The sequence below is a fragment of the Hemicordylus capensis genome, chromosome 1, assembly GCF_027244095.1.
Source record: "Hemicordylus capensis ecotype Gifberg chromosome 1, rHemCap1.1.pri, whole genome shotgun sequence".
Lineage (NCBI taxonomy): Eukaryota > Metazoa > Chordata > Lepidosauria > Squamata > Cordylidae > Hemicordylus > Hemicordylus capensis.
This window is the reverse complement of record NC_069657.1, coordinates 228,456,170-228,470,305: the sequence shown is the minus strand read 5'-3', so window position 1 is coordinate 228,470,305 and position 14,136 is coordinate 228,456,170. Positions and strand designations below refer to the sequence as shown.

General features: G+C 43.1%; 1 protein-coding gene across 6 annotated transcripts in view; it reads left to right on the top strand.

Moving 5' to 3' along the window:
• MLPH (melanophilin) overlaps positions 1-14,136 on the top strand; it is a 214,227-nt gene that overhangs the window by 156,398 nt on the left and 43,693 nt on the right. For all 6 annotated transcript variants that reach the window (XM_053283111.1, XM_053283113.1, XM_053283109.1 and 3 more), the window contains 3 exons: positions 612-737; positions 5,311-5,512; positions 13,862-14,025. In XM_053283111.1, the coding sequence (XP_053139086.1) occupies positions 612-737; positions 5,311-5,512; positions 13,862-14,025 (492 nt within the window). The remainder of the gene's footprint in view (positions 1-611; positions 738-5,310; positions 5,513-13,861; positions 14,026-14,136) is intronic.

The following is a 14,136-nucleotide window of genomic DNA, read 5'->3' as shown; positions in this document are numbered from 1 at the left end:
GTCCCTCAGTATGCCTGCTGTTGCACATGCAGACGAAAGGTCCCAGTTCTGTTCATGCTCTGGAGGTGCTCTGGAAGAGAGGAAATAAGTTGCTGAGGGTCATCAGTGTGTTTCCTGCTTCCAGAGTGTAGACAGAGTGGGGGCGTTTGGTCTGCTTGTGCAAGAGTGGGCATATTGAGGGAGTGGGGAAGTTGTCTCCGCAGTCCCTCATTACCCACGTGCTTTGTTAGTCAGGATGTCAGCCTCAGTTCCCTATACCAGAAAATGTTTGGAATAAATTGCAATTTGAAATTCCCAATGGAAAATTCGGAATCTTATTCCCAATCCTTTCTGCCTTTTTTTAAAAAAAAAAGAAAATTGTGTTCATAGTTGTGTCCATGTTTTCAATATACATATGCATAGAATAGTCCTCAGTTGCTCGTTAACTTAGAGCGAGATTGCACAGGAGAGAATAAGCAGGAGAAGAATTTGAACTCAGGCTGGGCTGTTTAGGGCATGCCCATTGCTGATGACTACTTCATAATAACTAACAAGAGGGATAATGAGAACCTTTTGCTATTGATCGTATTTACATTGAAATCTGGATTCTTACACTTTCTGTGCTTTCTAAGATGCGCAAGACAAAGCGCCTGCTGTCTGTCCATCCCTTTGATTTTGAAATGGACTCAGAATACTCGGCTCAATCTCGCCGTCAGTCTGTGCAGCTCTCTCCAGGCCGTGGCAATGAAGGCCTTCAGGTATTAGGAGGTGGCGGGTGCTTTTGTGTCTGTCTTTGTTCCTTAACATTGCTTCTCTCCCTTTTCCTTCTCGGTTGATTGAACTCTGGTAGCTCTGTACCATAAGGATTCTTATCTACTCTATAAACTGGGTTAATGAAAACTTTAAATCAGAAATAGGCTAGCAAATAAAAAACAAGTAGCTCTGGTTAAGAATTAATCTGCCTACTTTCTTTTCACTATAATCTTAATTTGTAATTACCATCCTCACAAGTTAGTCCACTTTCATCCTTAAACGTTCCCACGACTGCCATCTTGAATTGGGGTGGATGACATTATTATAAACTATACCCTTGAGCCTATGTGTCCCTATAAAGGTAAAGTTGTGCTGTCAAGTCAGTGTTGACTCCTGGCAACCACAGAGCCCTGTCTTTGGTAGAATACAGGAGGGGTTTACCATTGCCATCTCTGCACAGTATGAGATGATGCCTTTCAGCATCTTCCTATATCACGCTGCCTGATACAGGTGTTTCCCATAGTCTGGGAAACATATCAGCAGGAATTTGAACCAGCAACCTCTTGCTCCCTAGGCAAGTTACTTCCCCGCTGTCCCTATACCTGTAGGAAATTTGGTTCAAATCGATTAGGCGGTCCACAAGTTAGCCAACTTGCAACTATAATGTTCATGCGTCCGCCAGCTTGAATCAGAGTGTATAACATCATAACAAACCATGTCCTTGAACCATCCCTATGTGTCCCTACAACTGTAGCAAATGTGGTTCAAATTGGTTAGGCGGTTTGCAAGTTAGCCCACTTGCACCTCAAATGTTCATGCATTCACCATCTTGAATTGGGGTGGATGACATCATGACAAACTATTCCACTGAGGTGTTCCTATGTATCCCTACAGCTGTAGCAAATGTGGTTCAAATTGGTTGGGCAGTTCAGAAATTAGCCCTCTTGCGCTACAAATGTTCACGTGTCCGCCATCTTGAATTGGGTGGATAACGTCGTCACAAACAATGCTGTTGAGGTGTCTCTATAACTTTGTTTGGTTCATATTGATCCAGGCATTATGAAGTTGATAGCAGGGAACACAAACACAGACACCCAAACACTTACGGACACATGCACACACAGAATGCTGGATGACCTCATAAACTTACTTTCCTTAAGGAAAATAGGCTAAAAATACAGATTAAGATGTCAGGAGATTTTGGCTGTGTTCATCTATGCATGTTCATCACTTACTGTCTATAGCATCAAGCAAGTGGTGACTTGCATGTACTCCACCATCACAGATTAAAATTTCTGTCTCTTCCAGAGTTAACTCAAATGCTTTTCAATGTAGACAATTCTCACCTTTAGCTGATAGTCACCAGATGGTGAAACATGAAGTGATGGACATGCATTTGTGAATCAGTGCTTAGTTTACATGCTGAAGACCTTAACTCATTTTATCTCATTTTACCTTTGCTTTTGTTTATAGAGTCAGTGGCGGTAAAACAAGATTGAAATGAAGGTTTTTATTTAGACGTATTCCTACCTAATCCCTGCTGAAGTGGTTAAGTCAATTTGCCAGTTCAGCTTCAAGAGATTGATTGATTGATTGATTGATTGATTCCTTTTCTATACCACGTTTCATTACTATAATCCCAAAGCATTTTACTGTATAATTAAAACAATGCACAATTAAAATATAAATTAAAAGTATTAATTATAAATATTATATTTATTATAAATATTATAAATATTATTAATTACAAATATTAACTATAACAATAATATATCTCTATTTAAAAGTTTTTCAAAACTATATAAACCATTAACAAAGAGAAAACAAAGCAGCAGCAGTAAAAACTGTTCTGAAATAGAAAAAGAGATAGTTGGAAGCATTAACTCTCTGAGTCATTCTAATCCTGGCCAGCACAGTTTGTGATTCACAAAATGTGTGTCTCTCACAGCCATATTTGCAAATCCAGATAGGAAGCAAAACCAGGATGTCAGTTTTCGGCCTAACATTGGGCCGAAAATCGACATCCTGGTTTTGCTTCCTATCTGGATTTGCAAAACCAGGGTAGTTCCCAAGCACCTGCCAGCCTACATTTCACTTGGTGGGTCAAATTGTATTGGTTTTCAATAGACTATTAATAGCTACCTAGCCTGCAGGTCAGCCATCTATGATTTAATACCTAGTACCAGCTTAAGTGGCGCAGTGAGGAAACTGCTTGACTAACAAGCAGAAGGTTGCTGGTTCGAATCCCCACTGGTACTGTATTGGGCAGCAGCGATATAGGAAGATGCTGAAAGGCATCATCTCATACTGCGTGGGAGGAGGCAATGGTAAACCCTTCCTGTATTCTACCAAAGAAAACCACAGGGCTCTGTGGGCGTCAGGAGTCAAAATCAACTTGACGGCACACTTTACCTTTAGTTGCTTTTAGAACCCAAAGCTTACAGAAAACAAGAAGTGGATCTTCTTGCTTCCATCTTGCAGAGGAGACATGGATGGAATTCATGACTCCTTCTCAGGTTAGGTTTTGCTAACATGTAATAGTCCTTATAACTATGGAAGTGATTGTTAAGACTCATGTGCCTGGGTTGTATCTAGTTGCATTATATAGCTTCTATGTGCATGGAAACCCAAGTTGGGTCCAGTGCCAGCCTGTTTCTGCAAATGTAAGAAAACATAACATGCAGGGGGAATTTCTTTTTTCTCCCCCCCCCCCCAGGAGCCATAAAATGGCTCTACATTGTAAAATGGAGGCCGAAAATGAAACCAGAAGTCATTTTTGGGTAATTTCCAGCCACCTCAGCCATGAAAAGGGGAATTTTAGCTTATTTTTATACTGCAGATAAAGAAATCGGTTCTCTAAGTCCCATCCATGGATATGCGAAACTGCAGTTGCTGAAACTGCAGATAATGAGGGCCACCTGTACTGATTTAATGCCTTTTTAAAAGAACTCTCTGGTGCTAAAACCAGACTATTTAGTGTGAATGATCTGAAAAAGATATAGATCAAAACTTTTTCATATGTGGAAAAATTGACCAAGTAAAGCAATGGTTGTTTGAATGTCTGGTAAGATCATGCCGAAGCAACCACTGGACATTACCCGTTCAAATAATCTGTGGAGGAATCAGCAACGGGAATCAATTCCCATCCGTTTATTTCCTGGGAAGAGGCAGGGGTTTAAGTGAAAATTCCTCAGACCTGCCCCCACCGCTGAGAAGAGCAGTCGCCTGGCAAAGCCATCACCTCATGGCCCCACAGAACTGCTAATGGTGGCAGGCGCTGCCTCACTCGCCCCACCACCAAAAGGAGCAGATGCCCAGCCCTCTTTCCATGTCAAGCGGCTGATTGCGGTGCCTGCGCACTGAGAGTGCTGAAATCAGCTGTTCAGCAGGGCAAGATGGCCTGGCACCTGTTCCTTTTGGCAGCGAGTTGAGTGAGGCAAAGCCCAAACAGCTGATCAGAGCATGGCCAGTGCGCAGGTGTTGCAATCAGCTGTTTAGCAGAGTGAGAGGGCTGGGCGCCTGCTCCTCTCACTGGCAGGGGCAAAGCACGAGGCGTGCAATTGCCCTCTCAGGCCCCAGTCCAGGCAAGTATGCACCAGGAGGTGCACAGCTCCAATCCTGGCCCCAGTCCTCAGCAGCCCATGTTCTTTGAACATTTCTGTGCAGTTGTGGATCCACCCCTGAGCAGAAGCACTTTTAACTTGGTTAATTTTTAGCCAGTTTAGTTGCACATCAAATGGGTGTTTAGCACAGTGTTTACAGTACAGTACAGCATGAGAAAACCTGATGTTACACCATTGTTCCTTTGCCACACCTATTTAAAATAGGGTTGTTGTGTACTTTAGAAAGTTTATTCTTGCATTTATTACTACTACTATGAATATTTGTATACTGCTCTTCAACCAAAGTCCTTAGATTAAAAAATAAATAATACATAAATAAGATGATCCCCTGTCCCCAAAGGGCTCACAATTGAAAAAGAAACATAAGCCACTGGAGGGATGCTGTGCTGTGGTTGGAAATTTAGAAAGCCATCAGTCCCTTGTAGGGAGAGAAAAGGTATTTTGAGGAGGATGTGAATAGGGATATGTTGAATGTGATTCGGTGTCCGGATCACCAATACAATCTCTTTTAAAACGAGGGCTTCCACAGCTCCCATAACAAGGAGGAAAGCAGGTCCATACCTGCTTCTTCTCCTATTCACTACCACTTCCTTAATCCCAGCATTTCTCCTGGATATCTTCATGCTCCAGCAGTACACACAAGGCCTCTGCACATACATGGCGTCCATGTGTGTGCAGGTGTCTCGTGCAGGGGCAGCTGGGAGATGCCCCCACCTCGTGCACAAAGATATCTGGGAGCAGCACTGGGATCATGGAAGTGGCGACGAGTGGGAGGAGGAACAGGTATGGACCTGTTTTCCTCCTTGTTAAAGGCGCTGTAGAAGCCCTCATTTCTAAATGGATTGTGCTGGCGATTTGGATGCCGAATCGCATTTCTGCACATCCCTAGATGCGAGTGAGAAGAAGAACAAACTTCTTGCTTCTTCTTGTTGATAAGCATTCTCTTTCTTTGTAGAGCTTTGCAGAATTTCCAAGTGCTGAGGAAGACACTTCACAGAAGGAATCGATGATAGCAGAAGCAGACCTGGCCGCCGTATTCCATCATCTCCTGCAGGAGCAGGGTCAGCTCACATCTCCTCCAGAGCAGGAGTTCAGCACAGAGCTGCGGCTCACGGTGAACTCTCATTCTAGAAGCCTGGAAAGAATGCCCAAGCCTGGTAGGTTCTCCTGACCTGATGGCCGTCCTTAGCAAAACACCTGTGGAACTACTTATGCCATAATTATGCATTATTCTCAAAACTACTATGTTATTGTACAGGTATTCAGAGATATGTTTCTAAATGAACATTTAATTTATATGCACAGATCATACATTTCAATTGTGGTTTTTCTGAGAAAGATTAGGTATCCCCAGGAAACTGCAGGAGATAATAGGCAGCTTTCCTAATGAATCACCAACATTGGGATTGTAGTTTAACTACGAATAATAATGATAATAATAACTAGTTCAGTATATATTATCCAGCTGAAAACTTGGTATTCGTACCAATAGAAATGCCAAACTAACCACTAAGAAGAATGCCGACAATATATGCTGCAATAATCAGCAACCCCTACTTCCATTCCTACTACTAGTTGCTAGGAGTATGTTCAATGTGTAGCATTTCTCAGGGGGCTGGCTCTACTCAGAATATTCTAGCAGTTCATCCTGGCCTGAGAAGAGAGCACTTCCACCAGAGGGTTGGGAAGGCCTACACAGTTTCTTGTTTAGAGACCTGCTTTGAATATTTACAGGACTCAAATGTTCAGGAAAGAGTATTATCTGTGTAAAGTAAATTATTTTGAGTGACTTAATTGGCTGACAGCCTGACTTACGGAGTATTTGCAGGAAAGGAAGGATGTGTCCATTTGCTTCATTCCAGAGTAAAGCAGTTTGGGCGGTCGCTTGGGAGCAGGAGGTTTCACAGAAATCCCCATCCCTCTGAAGTGCTCTGTGGCCCCTAAAAATTTGTCACTGAGGGTTAGCCATGACTAACTTGTCCCATCAGCTTCTGATTCTGTTTCTGTTTCATGACTAGTCCCATCAGTTTCAGTGGGACTGCTCATGAGAATTCACTCTGCTTGTTAGCCCTTATCAGTGTATTTTTTCAAGCTTTTCTCCTGTTCTTTTATATTATTCTATATTGGATGGATGGATGATATAAAATATATTATTTATATTATTCTATATTTTATATTCTTTTCTAATTCCTCATGTCTCCTTTGTGTTTACTTTGTCAGTCTTTTCTCTGATCTCCCATGCTTTAGTTTTTTTTCCCCTTTTGGACCCCATATTTATCAACATGTTTGTTTGTTTATTTATTTATTAGATGTATTTACCGCCCTTCCAAAATGGTTCACAACATGATAAAAACAATTAAAACAAATTAACAATTAAAATCAAACTATTAAAACACAAATTGTTCTAGTAAGAACACATGTTGTTCTAGTAAGAACTAATCTGTCTACTTTCCTTTCACTATAATCTTAATTGATAATTACCATCCTCACAACTTCAGCCTGAAATGTTCACACATCTGCCATCTTGAATTGCAGTGGATGTCATCAAAAACTAAGCCGTTGAGGTGTCCCTAAGTGTCCCTACAACTGTAGAAATTGGTTCAAATCAGTTAGGCGGTACACAAATTAGCCCTCTTGTGCCTCAAACATTCATGCATCCGCCATCTTGAATTAGGGTGGGACATCATTACAAACTACACTGTTGAGGTGTCCCTATGACCCAAATTTGGTTCAGATCGGTTAAGCAGTTCACAAGTTAGCCCAGTTATGACACAAATGTTCATACGTCCACCATCTTTAATCGGGATGGGTGACATCATCACAAACTACACCCTTGATGTGTCCCTATTGGTTCCTACAGCTGTACCCATTTTGGTTCATACTGATCCAAGCATTGCAAAGTTGATAGGGGACACAGACAGACACACACTCTGTTCTTGCCTGAGAGCATCCATCAATCCATTTCAACTAGAGTCCTTCATTTCAGCTTTGGCATCCTCCTGGATTTGGTGGTACTCCCCCCACCCCTTTATGTGGTGGTACTTCCCCCCCTCCCACCTTCAGTTCTAACTGAACTTCTATTACTGTGGTTTTTTAAATAAGTGATTTGGAGTTATTTGACTCTCCTGACTTTCCCTTTCAGTTTTCTTTTCACCATTCCCTCATTTTTGAGAAGTTTCCTCTTCTGGAGTCAAAAGTATCTGTGTTGGACTTCCTTGGGAATTATCCACTCACATATATGCTGAATCTGATTGTGTGATGGTCACTGTTCCCTAATGGTTCCATGACACTGACGTTTTGCACCAGGTCCTGAGCACCACTCAGGATTAAGTCCAGGCCAGGGTTGCCTTCTCTCTGGTTGATTCTTTGATCAGCTGTTCTGAGCCTCTTGCCTCTGGCTGCTCTTATTGCCTTTCTGCTGGCTGGAGTAGAAGTCTGCCTCGTCTGCTTCAGTACGCCTGGTTCAGGGTCCCCCTGCTCTCCACGGTGGGCTGGGTATGGTCTATGTTTGCTGCAATGCTGTCAGGTCAGTGGGACGGCCTCCAAGAAGACATGGGTGAGCTTGCTTCTTTCCTGTACTCCTAGGCTCACCAAGAAAAAGGACTCTGGGTGTCTTTGTCTTGTTCCGCTTGGGGAGGGAGGCAAACTCTTTTCTCTTTGCTCAGGAAGGGTGTCTGACCAAGAATGCCTGACCTCTGGTTCACCCATCCTTAGCAAGTCTTGTGTTCCAAAATTGTAAACTGAAATCATGGTACCAGAGTACACCTAAACTGATTACAAACACAGGCTTCCAATTCTTGTAGATCTAAGTGGTTACTTCGCATCACTCAATGGTGCCACATTGATTTGCACCATCTAGCTAGGTATAGTACATCATGCATTAGGGCACAGATACTTCTTGTTCCTATTTTCGCATTGTTCACCAAATGTACTCATTTTGAGTGAACTTGTCATTGTTAAATATTCTATGGAAATTTCTTTTACAATGGATACCAGTCCAATTACCCCTAGAAACCTTTGCTGTGTAATAGTTCAGTGCTTTACAGACACTATAAATACCTAGCTGATGAGATTACTGGAAACCAAATTATCCCTAATATGGCAAGGTAACAAAACAGGAGAGTGCATGGTACAAGTATTGGACATCTGTAGTCACTCAAATATCACTCAATGTATTCTTAGTGTATTGGTAGACTTTTCTAATACTCAAGTGATTCTCCCCACTTATATGCTGAAGACTAGTTACAAATACAGAATTGAGATATTGTAGAAGAAATAGGCCCCATTCAAACGTAGTCCCAAAGCTCAGTTAAACAAACCCGTGGTTAATTTCTGAACCCAAGAATCATGCCACAAATGATTGAGCAACTCCAGTTTTGTTACCTCTGGCTGTAGGCCAGAATAACCCCTCCCTCTTCCTAGTCAGGCTGAGGCTCTATTCGAGCAATCTCCATTCCTCTCACGTTGCCAGACTGTGGGCATTGTATCAGCATGTCAGTCACCCAGCAGCTATTGGCCACAGTTTGAGAGGGGGCGTGCCCTGTGCAATCATATCTTATTGGCATCAATTTCCTGCCCTTGGCAGGGAAAAGACATATTAACTCTTTCTTGTCACTTCTTATAGCAGTGACTTTCCCAGAATTCCTAAGCCATATAGCCATGCATTTACACAGTTAGTGATACCCTAGGATAGCAAGGGGCTCTTCCAGATGGGAAGGGGATCTTGGGGAAGAAACACAGAACAGTTCAGTAGAGTTTATGCCGTGACATAGCTGCTACCAGATCTCAGATCTAAGGCAGATCTCATGCAGGGGCGTAACTATAATTGGGCAAGGGGAGACAGTTGTCTGGGAGCCCACTGCCTTCGGGGGGCCCCCATAGGAAAGTCACATGACTGACTCCCCCAGCCGCGCACCCACCTGGGCTTCCTTCAGTTGTATTCATCCTCCAAAACTGATGTGAGTGTTAAGACCTGGAACTACCAGAACAGCATGTCTTTCTCTAGTACCATTCAATGACTTGCATCGTCCACAATTTACAAAACCTTTTAAAAAATAATTTAGGATGATGTTCTATTGTGGCACATAGGTGATAGATAGACAGATAGATAGATTTTACTATGCTTTTTGTTACCACTATTCAGCCTCATTTAAGATTTCTTTACTTCATGAGCTGAGCTTCAGTGAGGGGGTCCATTTTAAAATCTTGTCTCTGGGCCCACTCCAACCTTGCTATACCCCTGATGTCATGCACAGGCATTGTAGCAGGTGGTTCTGGGACCTGTTACCTGGACGGGAAGGTGGCACCTAGCAAAACCAGGTGAGCACCACTTTTTGGTCAGGAGGATTACTCTGGATTCAGTGCACCCTAGTTTAAAAAGTAGGGAGGCTTGATGGAATTAGTGCAGGCTCTCTGGATTAGAAAGAGCAATCGTCAAGACTCTCCTCAGCAGGGATTGTGGTGCAAACCCATACCAAAACATCAGAAAGGAGCTTACAACCAGCAAGTGACCCCAGAAGGGAAGGGAATGGAGCACCTGCTAAATTACTTTTACAGGGTGATGAGGTTGCAAGAAGATCTTGGGAGCATAGGTGAAGTACAGCTGGCCTCAGAATCTTGAAGATGATTCCAGAAGATTGCATGCCCAATTCAAAAGTGGGGTCATCTTATTTAGGGGCAGCAGCAGACTGTAATGCATCTTTCTGGGTGACCTCATAAAAATAGGGGCAGGCTGTACCTTGAGAAAAGTATGACAAATGTTCCCATTTATGTTGGGTGTCAGATGAAGCAGTAATTTGTTACCTGTACATGTGCACTTTAAACATAAATGTCACATGTCACATGCAACCATGCTAGACTCCTCATGTACTGGTGTCCATTCAGCCCATGCATGCAACTCCTTCAACAGAATGGGTTCAGAAACAGCTGCACCAGATCAGGTGCTGGGTCCATGAAAGGGTTCCTTTCACGCCTGTCTCTTCCTCTTCTTTCCTTGGAAACTTTCACATCTATTTCAATAGGAATTCTAAGTAGAGGTCCTCCATACAAGGCACCTCACTAAGGGGTTCATGGGAGGGAGCCCAAGCATTCCAAGCATCGATTGCTTGTAGCACTAATCAATCCTCCAAACCAACCAACTTCCCCAACTTCAGAAGTTTTTTCTGAGGTGTGAATTCTCATTCTATCATCGCAAATGAGATTTTTTTCAATTAAACAACTCTCATGACCCCACTTTCACTTTTTCACACTTTCCTTTACTATGAATAATATGAGGAAGAAATCAATTTAGCACACTTCACCTTATGAAGACAAACCTCATAAAAATAAATTCACCAAAATTTCCCCCTCTGCCCAATCACTCTTAAATTGGGGATGGGTGGTAGCCTCCAGCCATTAGGCACTATCTACCAGCCCACCCCACTCTTTTGGGGCAGATCCACTTTCTGCCCCCAATCTGCCCCAAAGACACCCAAACTTCAAAAATTCTCAAAAAATCAGCCCTCTGCCCAATCCCCCTGAAATTGGGGTGGTAGCCTCCACCCATTAGGCACTACCACCCCACCCCACTATTTTGGGGCAGATCCACTTTCTGCCCCCAAAATGCCCCAAAGTCACTTAAACTTCAAAAATTCTCAAAAAATCACCCCTTTGTCCAAACCCCCTGAAATTGGGGTGGTAGCCTCCACCCATTAGGCACTACCACCCCACCCCACTATTCTGCCCCAGGCCCCACTTTCTGCCCCAATATGCCCCAATCTGCCCCAAAGACATGAAAATTTCAGAAATTTACCAAAAATCAGCCCTTTGCCCAATCCCCCTGAAATTGGGGTGGTAGCCTGCACCCATTAGGCACTACCACCCCACCCCACTCTTTTTGCCCAAATCCCATGCTATGCCCCCGAACTGCCCCAAAGTCACTAAAACTTTAAAAATTCACCAAAAATCAACCATGAACCGAATCACCCGAATTTTTTGGGTCCGAAATTCGGGTGATTCGGCTCGTGCCCGAAAAATATCGGGGGACATCGGGGGTGATTCGGTTCGGCCCCGAATCCCCCGAAATTGTTCATTTCGGGCACAGATCGTTCTGTGCCCGAAATTTTTTGCACATCCCTAGTTTCCAGCCAACCCCCACATGCGAGCACACGCCCCACTGTGAATGTATCAGTGCCATTAACAGAAACACACATCACGCACATAAAGGAAGATTTTCTTTAATTAACTGAACAAGAACAAGGGGTCTACAGGTGGGGTTAATGTGGCAGTGTTCCTGCCTTAGCTTCAGTGGAACTTGCGCTGTGCCCAGGTGAAGCATCTGAGTTTTTTGCACTTTCAAAATGGAGTGCACGTTCATCACCCCGCAGCAATCTTTCCTGCTGTTGGGGCAGGGCGAAATGCTCCCAGGTATATCTGCAGAAAACTCATTTTATTGCCTGTGCTTCTCCTCCGTGTTGGCACAGGGGCAGCCACTGTGTGTGTACAGAAATCTGTTTATGAATGTTTGTATGCAGGGTTTAATGTCTCCTTAACATAAACACTGAAATAATGTTTAAGAACTCTCTCCTGTTGTCTCCATCTTTTCCTCCCAGCCTTTTCTTGCTCAGGACCATGTCAGGTCCAAAGAAAGCAGGCTTATTCTGATCTGGCTCTGTCCCTTTAAATGCAAAAACTCTAGGGATGCAGCATCCCCATTGCCAAGCAGCAGCAAGAGGCATGAAGTAACAGCAGAAGTGGAGCCTTTGCTCTGAGAGACAGCCAGTGAGAGAGAGAGAGACATGGCCACCCTAGGATGGATGCATTTCTGAGCTGCCCTGAGCTGATCTCTTTATGGCCGTGGGAGGAGCTTCCTCGCAAAACCCAAGTTACAGTGGCCACAAAACTTGGTTAACACAGTGGTGCCTCGGAACCTCTGGTTTCATCAGCAAAACTCATTACAAACCGAGAGTTCAAACGCCGACCCCCGCTACGTTTACCTGAGGTTTGGCGTAATGCCTAAATTGGGCCATAGAGACAACTCTCTGAAACATGTCAAGAATCTCCCAGTTCAATTACAAAGGTTCTAAAAAAGCAGTCAAGTACACAGTGATGTACTAGGAGAGAGCTGCATACATTGGGACAGCTCAGATCAAAAGTGAGCCACCCCAAGCAGTAGTGCACTGGAGGGGCAGGATATAAATATTTTAAATAAATAAATAAATAAAAAGCAGCTAACTGTGCAGTGCTGCAGCAGCTCATGTCAGCCCACACTAAACTAATGTCGCTTAACAAAAGATATTTGGGAAAGATCTTTGGAAAAGACCCATAGCTCTGACATACAGAATGTACTTTGTATGCAGACGCTTCCAGATTCTGTTGTCAGCATCTCCAGTTAAAGGCTGAGGAATGCCTAGAAGAGCAGCTGCCAGTCAGTGTAGATATTGGGCTAGATGGGCCAATGGCCTGGCTCAGTACAAGGCAGCTTCATATGTTCAAAGTTCTATCAGTCTCTGAGTTATGATAAGGAATTCTTTCCATAATGAAACCTGATTATCCCTTACCAAGCTGCATGTTTATGCTGCCCCTTCCCTCCCCTCTTCCCACTCTGTTTGTTCTGGAAGTAGATTTTCTGTCAGCTAATTTACTTTACATCCATTTTGACCTTGGCTGCCATTCATTGCTTGTTGAGATTCAAAAATGTCTGGAAAACATTCTTTGTCTTACAGCATTTGCACATCCATTTTAGCAAATAATCTACTTTGTACACCATCAAAAGACTTTAATTGGACACATCACTTGGCAGAGTTTTTTTCAAGTTGTATGGACCTAGTGATTTGCTAATTTCTAGTTCTGTCAGCAAGTTTGAAACTTCATTTCTTTTCACCTCTTCTTGACCCAATTCTTCAGATTCCTTCTCTGAAAATGTCAATTCAGCCTGTCCTGCATCTTCCACAGTGAAGGCAAACACAAAGACTTGATTTGGCTTCTCTACAAAGAAAATATCTCTATCCTCCTTTAGCACATCTTTCTCTCCTTTGTCACCTAACAGTCCAACTTCCTCTCTGGCTAATTTCATGTTTCTGCAAATTCAATATATTTTTGGTCTTAGCAATATTCTCCTCAAAGTCTCCTCCCACCCTTGTTGCCTCAGCTAGTTTGTCCCTGAGATCCTGGTCATTGTATTGTTCACATGGTTTAATTATTCTAGGTTGAAAACAGGGCACGGAACAAGCATCTGTTGATATAGGTGCCCTGTATCCCTTAAGGTTAATCTGCATCATGCTTTGAGTTGTCCATGGGTTTTGTAAATAAATCAGAAACTAAAGTGACAAATCCAGAAGTTTCAAAGACTGATTATCTGATATGATCCCTGTATATTTTAGTGCTTTTGCTAGTAGTATATACATTTGTTTCCATCCCCCTCCTCCCCATTTTTCCTTTGGATTATCTTGAAATACAAGATAATTGTTCCGATTCCCAGAACTATTGCTCTGAAGCGTAAGTTATCCAGACTTGTTCTTTCCTCAAAGGCAGCCCATGGAATGAGCAGCAACGGTCCCAGTATTCAGCTGATATGGACACTTCGGACGAAGATGTGAAAGGCACTCAGAAGATATTTGCCCATCAGCCGCACCACACCAAGCGCAGGAGCCGAGCTTCATCCCAGGAAAACATAAATCACTCTGGAAATCAGGTAGATGAGGGGATGGGCACCTTCCTAAGAATTTTCCTGAAATGTTGCAGCCTTCAAAGTGTGTATCAGACATATTTGATCTGAGCAAGTGCTAGGCTTTAGGAGTGCCTT